Below are 21,203 nucleotides of genomic sequence, written 5' to 3'. Positions count from 1 at the left end.
CTCCAGTGTTGCTTGGCAGAAGGAGGAGGCTTGCACTTCTTGGGGGTGGTCCTGCTTTTAAGAGGCTCAAGTGAGGGGCGATATGTTCTGGCGGCTGCTTTGAAAGCTATTCCAAGACCCGATCTTGTACTCATGCTAAGGTGTGCAGCTGCCTCCACCTTTGCCCACCAGAAGCATCCTGAGGTTAACACAGAGTTCCTCAGATGATCATCCCAGAAGCGCATGATATGCTCTCCTTCCCTTCTGTGTGGTTTGGTCTTTTCTCGCACCCTGAAGGGCAGCATTGTGTGCAAATGGTTTTGTGAAGAAAGGGATCCTTTTGTTCTTTTTATGCATGTGCTGTTCTTTGTTGGTGGCAGAGATCATTTTAAGAATGTGCTTTGCTCTCAAAGCAGAAAATGGAGAGGTTAAATACAGTCTTTCTCCCAATGGGACATGTTCCAACGGATTCAGCAAACCAGGGCCTCGCCTGGGTTAACGGTTGCAGCCTTACAGAGCAGTGGGGGCCTACAAAGCCATGCAGGAACCCCTGCACTTCCCCTCTGCAGGGATGTGTTGCTGGAGGGGGCTGTTCTTGTGCTCCTTTCACACCAAGAGCTCAAATGGATTCTTGTTAGAAAATCAGTTGTGTGCTTCGTGCTCTTTCTTCCCATTTCTCTTGCTTTGGAGTCAAAGGAGACAGGTGGGACACTGGGCTTTTCCTGGGGGCAGTGGCATTGCCTCGTAGCGTGGGTTACACTCTGACCTTTGAACGTCTCCCTGCTTCCAAGGGTACCCATCAGCAGAATTCACCTTGCTTCAGATTCCAGTTTGGCTTTATTTTAGTTGTGATCGTATCACTATGAGATGTCACAATGTTTCCTGATATAAAGATCCACAAAGCATCTGACAAACTCCCATTTCTGCTGGTTTTAGTCCTTGTCCCCACGCTCATGTTCAAATCCTACCCTGCAAATCCAATCACCCTCCTGAATTCTCTTGCTCTGGTGCTGATGTAGCTCAGCATCGCTCAGCTAGGAAAAAAAAAACAAACTAGAGCATCAACCCCTTTGGCAAACAGAAGGCCAAAGGGCAGGAGTGCAACTCCCAACAGCTCTGGTTCGACCTTGGATCCTGCACAGCAAGGCGATAGCACAGCACCGAGACCTGCCGTATAGAGGTGGATGTCTGTGTCCCCGGTGCGGAGGCGGCTCTGGTTCAACACTTCAACCTGCTGAGAACAGGGAAAATGCAGCTGGGCTTTGCTTGGCAACCCTCGCAGTCGTTCAGCAAAACTGTTGCTGAAGCCAGAGCTGCATCCCTGCTTGCAGCCCACGCAAGAAGCATTCTGACTTCCTAGAAATACCATCACTATCTTCATTTTCTGTTTCACTTCTGAAGTTGCACTGCCATAATTTCCTTCTGTTGCTGCCCTTCTAACAAACAGGGATGTGGACTAAAATAAACACGAGATCCAGACAAATACAAAATAGCCTGGGCAATGGGAACGCTATGTTCCCAAGTGATTCACTCATCCATTATTTAATAATTTGGGAGCTGGCATAAGTCTTATTTAAACAGATCTTCACATTGATGCGAGTGGTGGTTCTGCTCTGTTCTCAAAGCCATGTCAGCTGTCAGATTTTCTGTACGAAGTCACCCGAGTCAAAAGAGGGAAATGTATGTCCTTTCCAGCAGCCACTGATTTCAGTGGCGTTACCCCACAGCCTCCCCGTGGCACAGCAGGATTCATCCCGCTATGGCCAGAGCTGGCCTGTCCCATCCTTGGCCACTTCTCTGGACAACACGTGGATACACCGGCTGGTTGGGATGGACCCACCAGCAAAGAAGCCCAGCGCCGCAGTGTGAAAGGCCCTTGGCAAACTGCAGCTCTCCGTCGGGAGCCGGTTGGGAGCCACGGTGTCAGGGTGCGGCCGTGGTATCAGGGTGGGGCACCCTGTCACCTGGGGTGTCACTGTGGAGCCAGCTGGAAGATCGCTTCTGCCAGCTGTGAGGACCAGCGTTATCTCCCCCGAGGCTGCTTTCTCCATGAATATTCAGCAATATTCAGCAGCGTCTGTGAGGACGCCCCAACGCTCCGCCCAGCCTTTCCCCCGCCGCTGCCGGTGGAGGGCTCGCTGTTCGTGTTTGCTATACAATGTTTTCAGTCCCTCATTTCTAACTAACACCAACATTATTTGCTGTTACATTAAAATGCGGTCGATCACTGCAGAACACCCACCAGCTGGCCAGGGTGCCGTGCTTCCTGAGGCTGGTGAATGGGATCAATGAGCTTTCCATCCGTTACCATTATAAGCTTTTTGGGAGGAGGTTTCCCCAGCTGGAACGATAGGCTTCAGGTGTGGTGTGCTTTTGCTCCTGCCAGCAGTAATTCTTCTAGCTGTCTGGTTGACATCTGCTCAGGAACTCAAGGCTGCTCGCCAGATTTGGTGACAGGAGGTGGTTTGACAGGGACTGGTGGGATCTTTTCGGGTGTGTTGCATGGGCATTTCCAGGTTTTCAAGTTCCCTGTTTCACAATTTCCCTCTTCATCTCCTTCCTGCTCTCTTTGGGGCACATTCCAGTTGGTCATCTAAAAGCCTAGATTTGTTACAGGAGGATGAGGAGGGCTCTGGTGCAGCATCCCTGCTGGCAGGTGACATTTGCAACCTGTTCCCAGCCTCTGTTGCACAGCAGCTCTGAGATTCAGTGGAATTCCTTTCTCTGGTGCAACCTGGATTCTCACAAGTGAGACAGAGAAACCAGCAAGGGAAGCTGAAACAAAAGAAAAAGGGTTTTCTCTTGGCAGCTGGAACTCCCTGACTGACAGTCCTGGAATCCCCAACGTAAGAAGGATGTGGAAATGTTGGAATGGGTCCAGAGGAGACTACAAGGATGATGTGAGGGCTGGAGCACCTTCCATCTGAGGACAGGCTGAGAGAGTTGGGGTTGTTCAGCCTGGAGAAGAGAAGGCTCCGAGGAGATCTTACAGCGACATTCCAGTACCTGAAGGGGCTACAGGAAAGCTGGAGAGGGGCTGTTCACAAAGGCTGTGGGGATAGGATGAGGGGGAACGGGTATAAACTGGAGAAGGGCAGATTTAGACTGGATGTAAGGAGGAATTTCTTCACCATGAGAGTGGTGAGGCCCTGGAACAGGTTACTCAGGGAAGTTGTGGCTGCCCCATCCCTGGAGGTGTTCAAGGCCAGGTTGGATGGGCCTTGGGCAGCCTGATCCAGTGGGAGGTGTCCCTGCCCATGGCAGGGGGGTTGGAACTGGATGATCTTTAAGGTCCCTTCCAACCCAAACTATTCTATGATTCTATTCTATGATTCTATTGTATGGTTCTATTCTATGATTCTATTCTATGATCCTATGACTCCGATCCCTGTTTGGTGGAGCTGAGCAGAGCTCCACCACAGTGCATGGACTGTGTCCATCCCCATCCCCAGGCGTGGCACCGCTCTGTGTCAGGTGCCAAGGCCATAGGTTCAGTGTGGGACAAGAGCTGCTCCTTCACCCCAGCTCCAGGAAATCCTGCTGTGCGTGGCCAACGAGTAGGAAGGAAAGAGCCATCGACCCTTGCCCTGGCGTCTGGCTGACGGCTGTCCTATCATCCCCGATGGCTTTATTGGAAGTTGTACCTGCCTGTCCCCTCCCAGCACCTCTACTCCACGCAAGACTTTGCACCAGCGTGAGTGGCTGTGCAAGACAGCATCCGTCCATCTGTCTGTGGTTCCTGGTCTGGCTGCTGCCATTTCAAGCAGCCCTTTAGTCATGGTGCCCTGGGGCTGATCTGCCCCTTCCTCTGCCCCACACCCAGCCCCACTCCTCGCCCCCCAGCACAGCAACAAAGTGAATCACACACCCCTGCCCGCCCTCACCCAGGATCCAGGATTCCCAAAACGAGTGCTGTGAGCGGGGAGATCCCGGGTGGTGCTGACACACAGTGAGCCAGCGCCTGGCGGGGATGGGCTGGCACGTGGCTCCCAGAGCCGTGGGTTTGGAGATGGATGTCTCTGCCTCCATGAGTGGGAGCAAAAGGATTTGCCTTACAGACGCCCCATCCTTGGGTCTGGCTGCTCTGGGTGGAGTGCACTCCATGGAATCAGTGGACTATTTTTACAGTACACACAGTGAGCAAGTATTAGTCAACAGCTCTCTGTAATCACCTCCTTCTCACCCGTGGCTATAAAGGGCCGGATTGTACTCCCGGTGGATTTCAAGCAAAGCCACAGCTTGAGGAGCAGCAAATCCCTTGCCAGCAGCTCTGTGCCACACGTGTCACTCGTTGGGAAGATGTTACACCGTTGACAGCTTCCCAGCTACACCAAGTGCTGGAAACCCGCGTGGACAGGAGCAATTCCGCCACACGCTCCTCTCGCTTATTCTCACCCATGCTGTGAATCCGGTCCTGATGGGCCCGGAGCAGCCTTTGTCCCCCCTGTGCCCACTGCCATCCCAACGGGAAGCTTCCCCTGTCCTCACTGAGGTCCCTGAGGGGAAGAACCACCTGCAAAAATAACCCCCTGTGGACAGTTTAGACGGACCTTACACCCTGCAAGGAGCTTTGCAGAAGGCTGGAGCCGTTGTTCCCGGTTCCCAGCGGGTTATCCGTGCCCCCTCCGTGGGTGCCAGCCAGCTGCACGGTCCCGCTTCGCTCTTGGGTCGTAGTCAATGAGGTGAATCAGCGAGCGAAGGGGGCGAGGTTCGAAGCCAGGTACTCCCTGCTGCCCACTCCGGGCTCCGAACAATGAAGTCCTGTGCTGCCAGCAAAACAAAAACCCCACAAAGCTTTCCAAGCTCATGGAAAGTCAGTGAAGCAATTACGTTAATGACTATGAATGGGGCTAAAAACAATCTTGGATGAAAATGAGTGAGGGGCCGAATGAAGTGACCAATTCATAGCCTGCGCTCTCGCATCCAGGAATATTTCCAGTAAGCAAAGGCCTTGTTTTATGGAACCGTCTCATCCCCCATTTGTGCTTAGTGGGACTCTATTTCCACTCTGCTGGGTCCGTGTCTCATCAAAATGCCTTCATAAATGGAGCAAACAAGGGCTGTATATGGCAGGGAAACAGTCAATTAACACGATCTGAGTTCTTTTAGGGGCAGAGTTAATCAAGCATTCAGCGTTTTGTCATTCTTGTCTTTCTTTCCTGGGAAAATCCTATTAGTATAAAATCACTTAATTGGGCACTTCAAAGAGTTGATGGGAAAACAGCCTTCGCTGGGATATAAATGCCATTCAGCTGAACACTGGGCTCATTTAGGCTTTTGCTGGAGCGTGAGTGTTCCATTAAGAGCCTTCACGTTTCCTACTTAAAAGAAAAAAGCTTGTTAGTAGAGATAATAAAAAAAAGGCAAAAAGAAATTCTCGGCGATTCCAATCTTGCAGAGGAGGGAGGGGTTTTACTGACCAAGAGTGTGGGGCTTTGTCTTGGGGCTCCGTCCCCAGCAGAGCCTCTTACACCTCCAGTGAGCGTCCGCCGCCCTCAGCCAAGTGGTTTCACACCTGCCTGCGCTGCTCCTGCCACCAAAGGCTGCTCCAGGAGGAGGAGAGAGTCCCTGTGGTGCTCCTTTGGGAGCTCGGCCACAGCTCTGGCTCTGCCCCGTGGCGCGTAGGATGGTGCCTTTTGCAGGATGAACCCCAAGCCCCGGGTGCTCAGCCCCACTCTCCATGCCAGGATGGGGGTCCTGTGGTTGATCCCCCACTCTCCACTTGTTCCCCTGGGCAGAAATCCAGGTTTTTTCAGAGCCTGCGTTTATCCCACCTTAAAAAATAACCCATTGCCAACTCCATCCCTGAAGATCCAAAGGGTGCCCATCTGCCCGACTCTTTGCTGATTCTACCCCCTACATTGCTTGATCTAACAGGAATATTAAGTTTTCTCCTCCAAAACCCACTTCATATACACCTCCAACCACCAAATTTCCAACCCTCCCTCACTTTTGGGTGAGGATCCACATGGATCTCATCTTCTTTGTGGTTGGTGCTGGAAGATTGATGTCTGGGAAAACGTTTCCTGGTTAATTATATGCTTATATATTAATGACTTCTACTCAGCCCTTCTAAAATCCTTACATGTAGGTGTTCACGTACATTTAAAGCAGTTGTTAGGAGCACAGGTTGGACCTCAGACTGTGATTCCCACCAGATGTGTCAAGAACATAGAATGATCATAGAATCATGGAATGGTTTGGGTTGGAAGGGGCCTCAAAGCCCATACAGTCCCACCCCCTGCCATGGGCAGGGACACCTCCCACTGGATCAGGGGCTCCAAGCCCCATCCAGCCTGGCCTGGAACCCCTCCAGGGATGGGGCAGCCACTGCTGCTCTTGGCAACCTGGGCCAGGGCCTCCCCACCCTCACAGCAAAACATTTCTTCCTAAAATCTCATCTCAGTCTCTCCTCTTTCAGCTCAAAACCATTCCCCTTCAACCTATCCCTGCACTCCCTGATCCAGAGCCCCTCCCCAGCTTTCCTGGAGCCCCTTTCAGCACTGGAAGCTGCTCTAAGGTCTCCCTGCAGCCTTCTCTTCTCCAGGCTGAACAACGCCGACTCTCTCAGCCTGTCAATCCTTCCTCAGCACGTTTGGTTCCTCGCTGTAGGGTCAAGGTTTCCTTACCCGGCTCCACAATTCTGCCATTCCACTTCCTCCACCTTCTCACTCAAGGCTGGGACACCCGCACCCTGGATTCTTCACCCAACTCAAGCCATTCTCCCATTCCATGCTGAAGTTTCCACCCATTTCCCCTTGTCTTTTGTGTGTCCCTGGAGAGGATGAGACTTGGTGTCAGCAGCGATGTGCCTGGGCAAGTTCCCCTGATGAAATCCCGGCCTCGCTGGTGCTGAGGATGGGCTGAGTCACGCACCCAATAATGTATTTGCCGTGAATAATGTATTTGCATTTGTGTCTGCAGTGGCTTCCTCTCCCATCAGCATCTGTAGGACCCACCTGGGAAGATATTCCAGGAAGGAGACACTCCTGAGGGCTCCCTGGATGAGATGGAGACCACTGCTTGGTATCTAAGTGCCTCTGGGCCTGGGAAGATGTTCCTTGGAAGGCTATGGAATGCACATTTATTTAATATATTCCTTTTGCTTACAGGTTTAGGACGGGTTTTTCACATGAACCGTAAGGACGTAACCATAAGTTATGGGTATAAACTGGAGAGGGGCAGATTTAGACTGGACATTAGGAAGAATTTCTTCACCATGAGGGTTGGGAGGCACTGGAACAACCAGGGAAGCTGTGGCTGCCCCATTCCTGGAGATGTTCCAGGCCAGGTTGGACGGGCCTTGGAGCCCCTGAGCCAGTGGGAGGTGTCCCTGCCCATGGCAGGGGGTGGGACTGGATGGGCTTTCAGATCCCTTCCAACCCAAACTATTCTATCATTCTCTCACAGTCACACCCCTCCCAGGAAGGAGTTTGGGTCACCTGGAAAGGTGAGCTCCGATGGGATGACTGAGAACGGTGAGAAGGAAACCCCCCATCTACCCTGGTCCCTGGTCCTGGTCCCCAGCCTCTGACCTCCTCCTCGGTGTCGTTGGGGCTGAGTGTCGTGAGTCACCTTTAGGATTATTTTGTTTCTTCAAGTTCCTGTACCGCCTTGTGCATTAATCACCCTTTTTTTCCCCAGTGCTGCCACTGCAGACCCGACCATGGACTCGCTGACCCATCCCCTGACGCCACTCCTCTCCCTACTTCCCATTTCCAGTAACCCACTTTGCTGAGGTCTCCCCCGATGCCGGAGCAAACTGCCTCCTGGTGTGGGGAGCACAGACAAGAGAAGCAAGAGCTGAGGCTACAACAATCTGCCCTCCCCATCCCGGGGCACACAGAGGACCACAAAATCCCAGGAGGTGTTGGAATGTGTCCAGAGAAGGTTACAAGGATGATGCGAGGACTGGAGCATCTCCTGTATCAGGACAGGCTGAGAGAGTTTGGGTTGTCCAGCCTGGAGAAGAGAAGGCTCTTAGGAGAACTTATAGCGACCTTCCAGTGGCTGAAGAGGCTACAAGAAAGATGGGAAGGGAGTGGTCACAAATGCTTGTGGGGATAGGACAAGGGGGAATGGGTATAAACTGGAGAGGGGCAGATTTAGACTGGACATAAGGAGGAATTTCTTCACTATGAGGGTGGGGAGGCCCTGGAACAGGTTGTCCAGGGAAGTTGTGGCTGCCCCATCCCTGGAGGTGTTCAAGGCCAGGTTGGATGGGCTTTGATCACCCTGATCCAGTGGGAGGTGTCCCTGCCCATGGCAGAGGGGTTGGAACTGGATGGGCTTTAAGGTCCCTTCCAACCCAAACTATTCTATGATTCCATGATTCCATGATTCCACGATTCTATGAATTAGTTTTCCAAGAGAAAATCTACATCTGATTTATTTTCTGGCTGGTTTTGCCCTGGAACTTATCCCCGATGTGTTTGGGGATATTCGCATCAGCCGGGCTGCTCTGTTATCTCCCATCACTCTGCTTTTTCAGTCCCTCAGTCTTGCATCACTGCTGGCTGGGTTCGCTGTGCTTGCACAAGTGAGGCCACTCCTTCCTCTCCACATCAGGCGCTAATTTGAAAAGCTGACGGTTTATGTCATTTCCATTCCCCTTTGCGTATTCAGAGGGCTTTTATGCCTAAGGAAAAAAAAAAAGGCTGATTTAAGCAGAGAGTGCTGGAGGACGTATCAAGAGGGGAGGATGCCTCCAGCGCTGAGGCTGGGGCGGTGGTGGGCTTCCTTGTGCTGATGATCCCTTTGGGCTCCCCTGCAGTGCCGATTGTGTTGGGTTTCCCATGCAGTGCTGATCCCTTTGGGTTTCCCATGTGGTGCTGATCACGTTGGGTTTCTCTGAGGTGCTGAATGTGTTGGGTTTCCCTGCGGTGCCAATCATGTTGGGTTTCCCATGCAGTGCTGATCACTTCAGGCTTCCCTGCAGTGCAAATCGTGTTGTGTTTCTCTACGGTGCTGATCTCTTTGGGTTTCTTTGCGGTGCTGATCCTGTTGGATCAGCAATGCCAATCGTGTTGTGTTTCCCATGCAATCCTGATCCCTTTGGGCTTCCCTGTGATGCTGATCATGTTGGGTTTCCATGTGGTGCTGATCATTTTGGGTTTCCCGGCGGTGCCGATTGTGTTGTATTTCCCATGTGGTCCTGATCCCATTGGGCTTCCCTGCGGTCCTGATCCCTTTGGGTTTCCATGTGGCGCCGACTGTGTTGGGTTTCCCTGCGGTGCTGATCACTTTGGGTTTCTTTGCAGTGTTGATCATGTTGGGTTTCCCATGCAATGCCAATCACTTTGGGTTTCCCATGCAGTGCTGATTGTGTTGGGTTTCTTTACGGTGCTGATCCTGTTGGATCAGCAATGCCAATCGTGTTGTGTTTCCCATGCAATCCTGATCCCTTTGGGCTTCCCTGTGGTCCTCATCCCTTTGGGTTTCCATGTGGTGCCGACTGTGTTGGGTTTCCCTGCGGTGCCGATGACTTTGGGTTTCTTTGCAGTGTTGATCCTGTTGGGTTTCCCTATGGTGCCATCTTCCTTGGATCCAGAGGGAGCAAACCAGCCAATGGGAGCTGGAACAGACCTGGCGCTGGGCAAGGAGAGGATCCACCAGCACCCAGCGACGCACCCAGCCCTCCGCAGTGTGGCTCTGAAAGCTGCTCTGTGCAACCAGGAGCTGAAATCATTCCCATGTGGAAACATCAACAACAGCTTCTCTGCGAGGAACGGCTGTTCCCTCTCCTGTGTGTTATAGACAGACTGAATTTGGGAGCGTTGGAGTCCAAACTGCAGCTTTACCAGGACGGGTTCATAGTGTGTAATAATAATTTAAGGTGCTTTCACATTCCTTGTCGTTCTTTCACCTCCCCACCCCATTTTAGGAAAAAAATCTTCGCTGAAAGGATTCTCGGGCACTGTCAGAGGCTGCCCAGGAGGTGGTGGAGTCCCCATCCCTGGAGGGGTTTGGAAGATGGGTGGATGAGGTGCTCAGGGATCTGGTTTAGTGGTGGACAGGTACAGTTGGGCTCGGCGATGTCAAAGGTCTTTTCCAACCTAGCAATTCTCTGATCCCACCACGCCCATCCAGAGGCAACCGAGGGGACGAGCAGCCACAAACACGACCCCTTGGCCCAGCCCGGGGCCTGGAGGGGCGATCGGCGATGGCAAATGCTGCTGCAGCGCGTGGTGACCTCCAGCCAGACATGCCCGGACATATTCTCCAGATGGAAAACTTCTGGTCCAGCACAATTGTTTTGCCCACCGAGGGTCCTGCTCAGCACCGGAGCACCCACCACCTCCAGAGGCTTTCGAGGGGACCTTTCTTTTCTAAGGGATGGTGATAACTTGGTCTTTATCACTCAGAAGCGCGCTGTTACCTCCTTGTGCCTCATGAGATCATGGAATGGTTTGGGTTGGAAAGGACCTCAACACCCATCCAGTTCCACCCCTGCCATGAGCAGGGACACCTCCCGCTGGATCAGGGGCTCCAAGCCCCATCCAACCTGGCCTTGAACACCTCCAGGGATGGGGCAGCCACAATTTTCTTGGGGACCTGCGCCTCCCCACCCTCACCATGAAGTATTTCTTCCTGATGTCTAATCTAAATCTTCCCCCTTCCAGTTTAAAGCCATTCAAAGCCATCACAGCCCGTTCACACCTGTGCTGTCCAAGCCGTGGTGTCCGAGGGGCCTGGGCAGCTTACACCATGCAGAATACGGCCCCCGTGCTCCAGGATAAGGTGACTTTGTGGGCATCAACTCTTGCTCTATAGGGCAGGGAAGGACCCACCAAGTAGGCAGAGGGGTAGGAGCCTTCCAGCTGTCCACGTCCACCCTGGCAGAAGGCGTCCTGCCTTCAGACCTCTCCTGCCCATGGACTCGGATGCCTTTTCCAGACGATTATCCATATAAATCCTCTCCGTAAGTTCCTGTAGGACATGCACAGACTTGTTCCTCCTTCTTCAGCCCTGCCTGGGTGGCTGCTGGACTCAGACCAGCAGATCTTCCCCCAAACGCTTTTGCCAGGGGTTCAGCAGCAGAGCCAAGCTGGGGAGAAAATCCCACCGGGAGAGGCCGAGGACATCTTGCACAGCCCAGGACGGGGTCAGTGAGTGCCTGAGGACCGCGAGAGCATCATCCTGACCTGGTTCTGAGGTGGGCACCGAGCGGGAGAGAACGTCACCCCTTCCTTAATCCATATCCCCTTTGCCCGCTGGAATCTGAGGTGGGATGTGGAGCCCTCCCCTACTCCTGGTCTCAATGGGGAGAGGGCTGCCCTGTGTCCCCCGAGTGGGGGGTGTCCCTGTACCCCGGGATGGGGAGGTCCCTACACCCCCTGGGAAAGGGATCCCTCTACTCCATGATGGAGAGGTCTCTGCATCCCCTGGAGGGGCGCTGGGGGTGTCCCTGCACCCCTCTTGGGGGAGGTCCCTACACCCCATACAGCCCTCCGGGGGGGGGGATGATCCCTGTATTCCCTTCTGGAGGAGGGGTCTCAGCATCCCCTGAGGAGGTCCGGAGGAGTCCCTGCACCCCTAGGAAGGGGGTCCCATATCCCTGATGGAGGGTCCCTCCCCCCCCAGGGGGGTCCCTGTATCCCTGATGAGGGGGTCCCCATATCCCTGATGGGGGGTCCCTGCACTCGTTGGAAGGGGGTCCCTGTATCCCTGTAATCCTGTATCCCTGATGGGGGAAGGGGGGGTCTCTGCACCCCTAGAAAGGGGTCCGTATCCATGATAGGGGGGTCCCTGCACCCCTAGGAAGGGGGTCCCGTATCCCCAGGGAGAGGGGTTCCTGCACCTCTAGGAAGAAGGGTCCTATATCCCCGATGGGGGAGTCCCTGTCCCCCCGAGGGGGTCTTGTGTCCCTGATGAGGGGGTCTCATATCCCTGATTGGGGGCTCTCTGCACCCATCAGAATGGGGTCCCCATATCCCAGATGGGGGTCCCCCCGCATCCCTAAGAAAGGGTCCCCATATCCCTGATGGGGGGATCCCTGCACCCCTAGGAAGGGGGTCCCCATATCTCTCATGGGGAGGTCCCTGCACTCATTGGAGGGGGGTCCCTGTATCTCTGTAATCCAGTATTCCTGGTGGGGGGGTGTCCCGTATTCCCATTGGGCGGTTCCCTGCATCCCTAAAAATGGGGTCCCTTATCCCTGAGTGGGGAGTACCTGCACCCATCAGAAGGGGGTCCTGTATCCCTGAGGGGGGGTTCCTGTACCCATTGGAAGGGGGTCCTGTATCCCTGAGGGGGGGTTCCTGTACCCATCAGAAGGGGGTCCTCTATCCCTGAGGGGGGGTCCCTGTACCCATCAGAAGGGGGTCCTGTATCCCTGAGGGGGGGTCCCTGTACCCATTGGAAGGGGTTCCCATATCCCTGAGGGGGGGTCCCTGTACCCATCAGAAGGGGGTCCTGTATCCCTCAGGGGGGGTCCCTGTACCCATTGGAAGAGGGTCCTGTATCCCTCAGGGGGGGTTCCCTGTACCCATCGGAAGGGGGTCCTGTATCCCTCAGGGGGGGGTCCCTGTACCCATCAGAAGGGGGTCCTGTATCCCTCAGGGGGGGGTCCCTGTACCCATCAGAAGGGGGTCCTGTATCCCTCAGGGGGGGGTCCCTGTACCCATCGGAAGGGGGTCCTGTATCCCTCAGGGGGGGGTCCCTGTACCCATCAGAAGGGGGTCCTGTATCCCTCAGGGGGGGGGTCCCTGTACCCATCGGAAGGGGGTCCTGTATCCCTCAGGGGGGGATCCCTGTATCCCTGGGAGGGGGTTGTCCCTGTACCCATCAGAAGGGGTTCCCATATCCCTGAGGGGGGGGGGTCCCTGTATCCCTGAGGGGGGGTCCCTGCACCCATTGGAAGGGGTTCCCGTATCCCTGAGGGGGAGTCCCTGGATCCCTAAGGGGGGGTTCCCTGTACCCATCGGGAAGGGGTATCCCTATATCCCTATATCCCTGATGGGGGGGGTCTCTGCACCCCTAGAAAGGAGATTCCATAACCCTGATGCTGGGGGGGGGGGGGGGCGGGGCGGGGCGGGGAGGGAAATCCCGGGCGACGCCGTTTGCGAGGCTCCGCCCCCCCCTCCCCCGGCATAAAACCCGCGGCGAGCGGCGACCGCTACCGTCTGTGCGAGAGCGGAGCGGCGGGCGGGGGCCGAGCGGGGACAGCGGTGCGTGGGGCTCGGGGCTGTGGATGCGGAGCTTTGGGGGGCGGAGAGGGATGAGAGGCTGGAGGGGGGGGGGTGAGAGATTTGGGGGGGTGAGAAATGTGGGGTTGGGGCTTTGGGTGGGGAGGGAGAGGAGGGATGCGGGGATTGGGGTGGGGGAGAGATGAGGGGCTTCAGAGGGGGATAAGGGATGCGGGGCTTTGGGTGGGGGAGCGAGGGGTGGGGGAGTGAGGGATGCGGGGCTTTGGGGGGGCAGTGAGGGATGGGGGAGTGAGGGATGCGGGGCTTTGGGGGGGCGGTTAGGGATGCGGGGCTTTGGGGGGGAGTGAGGGATGCGAGGCTTAGTGGGGGCAGTTAGGGATGCGGGGCTTTCAGGGGGGCAGTGAGGGATGCGGGGCTTTGGGGGAGCAGTGAGGGATGCGGGGCTTTGGGGGGGCAGTGAGGGATGCGAGGCTTTCAGGGGGGCAGTTAGGGATGCGGGGCTTTGGGGGGGCAGTGAGGGATGCGAGGCTTTCAGGGGGGCAGTGAGGGATGCGAGGCTTTCAGGGGGGCAGTGAGGGATGCGGGGCTTTCAGGGGGGCAGTTAGGGATGCGGGGCTTTGGGGGGGCGGTGAGGGATGCGGGGCTTTCGAGGGGGGAGTGAGGGATGCGGGGCTTTCGAGGGGGCAGTTAGGGATGCGGGGCTTTCGAGGGGGCGGTGAGGGATGCGGGGCTTTGGGGGGGCGGTTAGGGATGCAGGGCTTTGGAGGGGAGGTTAGGGATGCGGGGCTCCGGGGTGGGGTGAGCGATGCGGGGCTTTCTGGGGGGGGCAGTGAGGGATGCAGTGTCGGTGCCCAGCTCGGGGCGGGGGGGGGTGTTGTTGCACGCGGTGCCCGGTTCCCACCTCGGGAGGGAGAAGGACTGTGCCGGTTCTCGGGGGGGGGTTGGGGGTATGGGATGCGGTGACCCCTTCTCGGGGTGTGGGGGGGACAGAACAATGCCGTTATCGGTGGGGTTGGAGCTGGGGCAGCCCCGAACCCCCCCCCGGTGCGGGCGGCGCTCGCCCCCCGGTGGCGCTGCGGAGCATCGCGGGGCGCCCGTGGGTGTGATGAGCTGCGCGTTCTCTGCCGCCCGCGCTCCATCCAGCCCGGGAGCGGCTGCTCTCAGCCCCTCCTGCTCCCCGGGCCGCCTCCCAACTGGTGTAACTGGTCTGGGGTGTCGCAGGTGCCTGTGAGGCTGGGGAGGGGCGGGGGTGTGAGTCCCTGGGAGTGTTTTCATCTCCCAGCTCGGTTGGGTGAGGCTTTGATGCACCTGCATCGCCTCTTTGCCCATTTCTTGGGGTTCTCCTGGGTTGGTTGCAAGGAAGGCTTGCAGCTCTTGCTTTGGAGAAGGGGCTCAGAGCAATGCCAACCCCATGGAAGGGGCTCCCTCAGCCCTATTTGAGGCTCTTAACAATTTGCAATGGATTTCAATGCACCCACAGCACCTCTTGGGCATCTCCTGCTGGGTTGTAGGAAGCTTTTTTTCTTTGGAGAGGGTGCCAAGAGCAACACCACCCCCATGGAAGGGGTGACCCAACTCTTGTCCTCCCCTATTTGAAGCTCTGATAATTTGCAATCAATTTTAATGCACTCACAGCACCTCTTTGCCCACCTCTTGGGCTTCTCCTGCTGGGTTGTAGGAAAGGTAGGGTGAAGGGTAGATGAGGTGCTCAGGGACACGGTTTATTGGCAGATAGGAACGGTTGATGATCCAAGAGGTCTTTTCCAGCTTGGCCATTCTATGATCTTGTTTTGGGCAGGCTGCTAAGAGCAACGCCACGGGAAGAGACGGTCACCCAACCCTTGTCCTTCCCTCTTTGGTGGCTCAGGCACTTTGCAATCAGGACTCGGGGTGAAGCCGTTCTCTTGAAGCTCCGGGATGGCACCTGGGCTGTGGTGGTGGCCTGAGGATGAGGTGATGGGCGTCTGGCACAGACGGGGCAAGGCTGGAGGGTGTTGAAATGCATTCCCTGCCCGTTACCTGCCAGGGCTTGTCTGGACATGCTGGGACTTGCACCACGATGAGGTCACGCCGGTTATGTGCTCAGGCGATAGGAAGCTGGAGTTCTATTTTTACTCAGGGATGCTCAGCCTGGCTCGGGACTGGAGCCAGGGGGGAAGCGTTGGAGATGGAGCGTGGACCCCCCCCGACACCTGCCGGCATGTTGGGGTGTGCTGTGCCTGGAGATGTGGCGCGGGTGATCTGCAGAGGTTGAATTGGAGCAGAAGCTTTCCCTGTAGGAGGATGAACACCCCATCCTTGAGGAGCTTTGAGTGGGGGGTGCAAGTCTGGGGGTCTGTTTTGGCCCTGACTTTGGGTGTTGGGGTCCCAGATGAGGTGGCTGAGGAGAAGCTGTTTTGCACACAGGGATTTTACTTCTGTGAAGCTGTTTTTAAAGCAGATTTACAGCTATCCAAGCAGGGACAAACCTTTGCTCTGAGAGCTGCCAAATCCCAGAGCGTTGTTTGCTTTGCTCTGATAATGAGGTTCCTCATAACCGTGGGTGGTGTGAAGGATCCATGACCTCCACAAGAGGTTCCTCGTAACCATGGGTGGTGTGAGAGATCTGTGAGCCCCACATGAGGTTCCTCACAATCATGGGTGGTGTGAGGGATCTGTGAGCCCCACATGAGGTTCCTCACAACCATGGGTGGTGTGAGAGCTCTGTGACCTCCACATGAGGTTCTTCATAATCATGGGTAGTGTGAGGGATCTGTGAGCCCCACATGAGGTTCCTCATAACCATGGGTGGTGTGAGAGATCTGTGAGCTCCACAAGAGGTTCCTCATAACCATGGGTGGTGAGGGATCTGTGAGCCCCACATGAGGTTCTTCATAATTATGGGTGGTGTGAGGGATCTGTGAGCCCCACATGAGGTTCCTCACAACCATGGGTGGTGTGAGAGCTCTGTGACCTCCACATGAGGTTCCTCATAACCATGGGTGGTGTGAGGGATCTGTGAGCCCCACAAGAGGTTCCTCATAACCATGGGTGGTGTGAGGGATCTGTGAGCCCTACATGAGGTTCCTCATAACCATGGGTGGTGTGAGAGCTCTGTGACCTCCACATGAGGTTCCTCATAACCATGGGTGGTGTGAGAGATCTGTTGAGCCCCACATAACCATGGGTGGTGAGAGAGTTCTATGAGCCCCACATGAGGTTCCTCATAACCATGGGTGGTGTGAGGGATCTGTGAGCTCCACACAAGGTTGTTCATAACCACAGGTGGTACGAGGGATCCATGAGCCCCAACAAGTGTTTAAGGTGGAGGACTGGTCAAAAGGGAAGACTTTGCCACTTTACTGCGAAGGCCAAGGCTTTTGGCACCGATTTGCAAACAAACAAACAGGGTCTTGTTTCTGGTTACCCAACAGCTTCTTGCAGATAAGGAGGGTGGGTAACACGGTGGTCAAGCTTGTGGCATGCTTTTGCAGTTGCTTAAAAGGCTTCCTGGCCACTGGACCCAGCTTCTTGAGATGAAGAAACCAGCCAGAAAAACATCCTGTTGCTTCACTTGCCCGTGTGCCAACTTGCCTTATGCCTGTGTGGAAGTAGGAAGGCAGTGGGGTGGTGGCAGTGGGACCTGGTGGCAACATCAAAGCGCTGAATGCTCTGCCCCAGCAGCGTTATAACAGCTGGAGGTGGAATGGGGAACGTCAACGCTTGTACCTTCCCCATCTTCTGCGCTGCACCAGGCTTTTTGACCTCAGTCATGTTCAAGTCTCTGCCCGACACCATGAAAATCCCAAGTGGCTCATCCTGGCCCCTCTCTGGGTTGCCCTGTTGTAAAGCCTAGCTCAGCTTGTCCCACCTTGGCTACCATGTGCTTTGCCTTGGTAGCAAATGTGCTGGCTCTCGGTCTTGCTCAACACCCCAGTAACTTGCTCTGCTTTCCTCCCAGTTGCTACGATGCCCCTGTCTCAGAGCAGGACCGAGCAGATACCGTGCAGCAGCAAGGTGTGCAGGAACCTCTTTGGCCCTGTGGACCACCACCAGCTCCAGAATGACTTTGAAGACCTGTTGAGGCAACAGCTGGAAGAAGCTCAGCAACGCTGGAACTTTGACTTTGAGACAGAGACTCCCTTGGAAGGACACTTCAAGTGGGAAAGGGTCTTCCTGGCTGAGCAGCCACCCCAGGAGGTCCACAGCCTGGTCAAGGCCACCGGCAGCAAGAGCAGGAGCTCCTTGGTTCACAAGGTCTCCCCCAAGGACTGTCCTGGCAGGATTTGCCCTGAGGAATCTCAACAGAGCTCAGAGGTCTACAGGGCTGGTTCCCCGCGGAGCTTGAAACGTGGGCAGACCACCATCAAAGGTGAGTGCTGGAGACTTGGTGTCCCTCCATGTGTGCTTGGTGGCATTGCTGGTGTCACAGCTCTCCTGGTAGGGACAGGTGGAGGGGAACCGGGTGCAAGAGTCCTGCCTGGCTCCTGAGCATGGGGAGGGGACCACCCTCCAGGCATCTCTCTCCTGAAGGAGCAGAGCGTGGCTTCCAAGGGGAAAAGACCACAAACTGGGTGCCTTTTGGTTGCTGGGGGCTGGTCGGGGGCCTCACATGGGGCTTGTGGGTCTTACAGCTGAAGATGCCCAAAAGAGATGCCCAATGGCCTGAGCCTGGCATCTAAGATCAAGGCCTGGGGTGGAAGTGCAAGTGAAATGAAACAGAAGCGATGGTGGAGACCTACAGGCTCTTTTCTCCAGGAATGCGTGGCTTTGGGTGGGTGGCTCTAAAATGAAGTCCGCCTGGACTGGGTTTTTGGGAAGCTTCCCTGGGGATGCCTTCTTCCTGCCCCTCTGCTCCCGACAGGCTGGAGGCACTTTCCAATCCTCCTTTTCTGCCTTCCAGACTTCTACAGCTCCAAGCGGAGGATTGTCCCTGACAAACCCAAGCCGTGACCTGGTGGTGCTCGGCTCCTCTGCCATCAGGGACAGCTGCTGATGTTGACCTGCCCTGGGGTGTCCGTGGCTCTTTTCCCCCTTCCTTGTACTGTGTAAACTGTCTGTATGAAGCAACGTAGAGTCTGTAGTTCCCTATTTATGAGTAGCTCTGAGGTCCTGAGGGACCATCACTGTGTGCAATGTTTAGGAGTAGCTCGTGTTGAGGCTTGTAGCCCCACAGAGGGGTTGCAGGAGGACTGAAGAGGGCCTGATGGGACTAAGGCGTTGCCCTGCCTGCGGAGAAGAGTGCCTTCTGCCTTCTCTTGGTGGGGCCAGGCACCATCCTTGCACAATCCTGCTGTCCATCTGATGGCTGCCCTTTGAAGACACTTGTCCCAGCCACCTGGTGGCACCAGATATCCTTAAAGAATCGCTGGTGTGGATGGTAGAGCTCTGGGACAGCCTGACCCTGAGGTCACACCTGTTGCTGGCACATGGTGGTGGCCTTCTTCTGGTCAGGATGGACCCAGTGGTGGCAAGCCCTTGTCTATGCGTGGAAATGAAGTGACGCAGGGGCTGCTCCTTCCCATGGCTGTTTGGGAGAGGAAATGCTGTTCTCCAGAAAACCCTCCCTTTGGGTGACTCACTGGTGCTGTCACCTACCAGAGATGAGCTGCAGATGGTGACAAACCCACTGGAGGTCCCCAGTGCTGAGGTCACTGTGGGACCAGTGCAGGGTTGGGAGGCTTTGGGGTACCCTGGTGACCCAAATCCCCACTTTCTCACCTTGTTGTTGGCTTGAGTGGTACTGTGTGTCCCCACGTTCCTGCCTTCTTCAATGCTACTGCCTGCTCTGGCCGTGTTGGATTGTCCTAGGAGCAGTCCTGCTCACCAGCAAGGATGATGCTGGAAGATGAAATGGTAGCTTTTTTTTCTTCCGGAGGGGCTGGTGGGGGAGAGGACCCTCTCACCTGGCTCTGCATGGCAACAAGCTCCGATCGCCTTTGGGACCAAGGGATGTCCTGGAGCAAAGGCCACTTTGTTCCAGCGCTGAAGGACAAGTCCCTGGTCTTGAAGGACTCGACACTGTCAGATCTCAGCACTTTGATGGACTTCATCTCCTGCTCTGCTGGATTTGGACTCTAGAAACTGGTGCAAGATGGTCCCGGACAGAAAAGGGATGGGGTCGACTTCCCGCCTTGCACCGCGATGCACTTTGCTGTCGGTGAAGCTGGCAAGCTCCCAGCATTTAATGTTTATTTATATATATCTATAAAAAAAAGAAAATACTATTAAGTCTATGTGAGGGGGGAGGGAAGGGGAAATACCTGTTTGCCTATAAATATTAACTCTGAATAAACACTTGTGTCAAGGAATTGGTGTTTCTGGGTTAATGGATAAAACTGTGCTGGGAGCCGGGGCTGGTTTGGAGGGAGGAGGATGCTCTGCGCTGGTGTTTGGGCGTTCAGGGGTCACTTCAGAGGTGCAGCCTGGAGCTGGGAGCTGCCTTTGGCTTGGTTGGGAGCACAAATCCAGCTGTGCTTCCCACCCGCTGTGGTTGCCACCACCCTGGGTGACTGCTTTGCAGCAGGAACCATCGGAGCAGGGGGATGGGGAGCTGCCCAAGGGCTGAGAGAGGGGACATCACGAGCCCTGTGCTTAACTCCACTCCCTGGACAGCATCTCCTGGGGTTCTTGGTGCACGATTGGTGCTGTTACCATTCCCCTTTTCCCCACTGTGACCCCAGTTCCCTTCTCCCATCCCTCAGTGTGCTGTTGTGGGGTGGGTGGCCGTTAGCCATGGGCAAACTGGTCATGTCTCCCAACGGGTAGGACAAGAGGGAATGGCCTCAAGCTTCATCAGAAGAAGTTTAGATGGGACATCAGGAAAAATTCTTTCACAGAAAAGGTTCTCAAGCACTGGCAGAGGCTGCCCAGGGAGGCAGCGGAGTCCTTATCCCTGGAGGTGTTTAAAAGGTGGGTAGATGAGGTGCTTGGGGACATAGTTTAGTAGTGGACACATATGATTGGAGTTGATGATCTCCAAGGTCTCTTCCAACCTTATGATTCTACGTCCCCACTCCTTCAAGGAGATTCCAGGTGTCCAGGAATCAAGGAGATTCCTGGAAGGTGTTTGAGGCAGGAGGAAACTATCAGAGAAAGAGCAAATGTTATTTTCAGCATCCAAATAACCAGAACATGAGATTATTATAGAATCATAGAATCACCAGGTTGGAAAGGACCCACTGGATCATCGAGTCCAACCATTCCAGAACCGTTATGCAGAACCCACAGGTTATAACATCCGAGCAAAGATAGAACACACCTGCAAAGCCCCTTACAGGGGCTCTTTGGGTCCAGGATTTGGAGAACTTCCCCGCTGTGGTGCTTACATAGAAGGTTTTTTCAAGGCTCCTGCCTGACTGATTAACTCAGCTTCAGAACCGGCACCAAACCCATTGGCTGCCCACGGTCTGGTTTGCAGGAGAGCAGAGGACCCGGGCAGGTTACGTACGAAGATGATCAGATGCAAGGGCTGGAGCACCTCCCGTACGAGGACAGGCTGAGAGAGTTGGGGTTGTTCAGCCTGGAGAAGGCTCCAAGGAGATCTTAGAGCAGCTTCCAGTACCTGAAAGGGCTCCAGGAAAGCTGGGAAGGGACTGTTTACAAAGGCATGGAGTGAAGGAAGAGGGGGAATGGCTTTAAATTGGAGAGGGGAAGGATTTAGACCAGACATAAAGAGAAAATTCTTCACAAGGAGTGTGGGGAGGCCCTGGCCCAGGGTGCCCAGAGCAGTGGTGGCTGCCCCATCCCTGGAGGGGTTCCAGGCCAGGTTGGATGGGGCTTGGAGCCCCTGAGCCAGTGGGAGGTACCCCTGCCCATGGCAGGGGGGTTGGAACTGGATGAGCTTTGAAGACCCATCCAACCCAAACTATTCTATGATTCTATGATTTTTTCCTCCTCTTCAACAGCACAGTGGGAAAAGATCCCAAGCAAAACATTAAAATAATAATAAAGGGAAGCACTAGGTATCATCTTGACATTATAACTAGAATTAACACACATTATCACAGCACGGCTCTGGGCTCAGGCCCCCAGGGAAGGAGCATTGGGGTGGAGGCTGCTGCCCTGCTGGCTTCTCCACATCCGAGCTGGTGAAAT

At 55.1% G+C, this 21,203-nt stretch overlaps 1 protein-coding gene across 3 annotated transcripts; it reads left to right on the top strand.

The window, feature by feature from the left end:
- Positions 1 to 10,997: 10,997 nt before the first annotated feature.
- Positions 10,998 to 19,328, top strand: CDKN1A (cyclin dependent kinase inhibitor 1A). Of its 3 annotated transcripts, none has more exons than XM_054087947.1 (3): positions 10,998 to 11,134; positions 17,068 to 17,478; positions 18,010 to 19,328. In XM_054087947.1, exons 2-3 carry the CDS (start codon positions 17,076 to 17,078, stop codon positions 18,057 to 18,059), a joined length of 453 nt encoding a protein of 150 aa, XP_053943922.1. In that variant the 5' UTR covers positions 10,998 to 11,134; positions 17,068 to 17,075; the 3' UTR covers positions 18,060 to 19,328. The 3 variants fall into 3 exon arrangements, with proteins under 3 accessions (XP_053943922.1, XP_053943921.1, XP_009562616.2); XM_054087946.1 differs by lacking the exon at positions 10,998 to 11,134 and adding an exon at positions 13,072 to 13,148; XM_009564321.2 differs by lacking the exon at positions 10,998 to 11,134 and having other exon boundaries at positions 14,134 to 17,478.
- The last annotated feature ends 1,875 nt before the right edge of the window (positions 19,329 to 21,203 follow it).

Source organism: Cuculus canorus, chromosome 24, assembly GCF_017976375.1.
Source record: "Cuculus canorus isolate bCucCan1 chromosome 24, bCucCan1.pri, whole genome shotgun sequence".
Taxonomy (NCBI): domain Eukaryota; kingdom Metazoa; phylum Chordata; class Aves; order Cuculiformes; family Cuculidae; genus Cuculus; species Cuculus canorus.
This window is presented reverse-complemented; position numbering and strand designations above follow the sequence as displayed.

Bases quoted from the DNA above. Each gene is read 5' to 3' on its own strand.
- CDKN1A (XM_009564321.2), top strand. From the start codon at position 17,010: ATGTGCTGGCTCTCGGTCTTGCTCAACACCCCAGTAACTTGCTCTGCT. The intron at 17,479-18,009 runs GTGAGTGCTGGA...TCTGCCTTCCAG, and splicing joins TGGGCAGACCACCATCAAAG to ACTTCTACAGCTCCAAGCGG.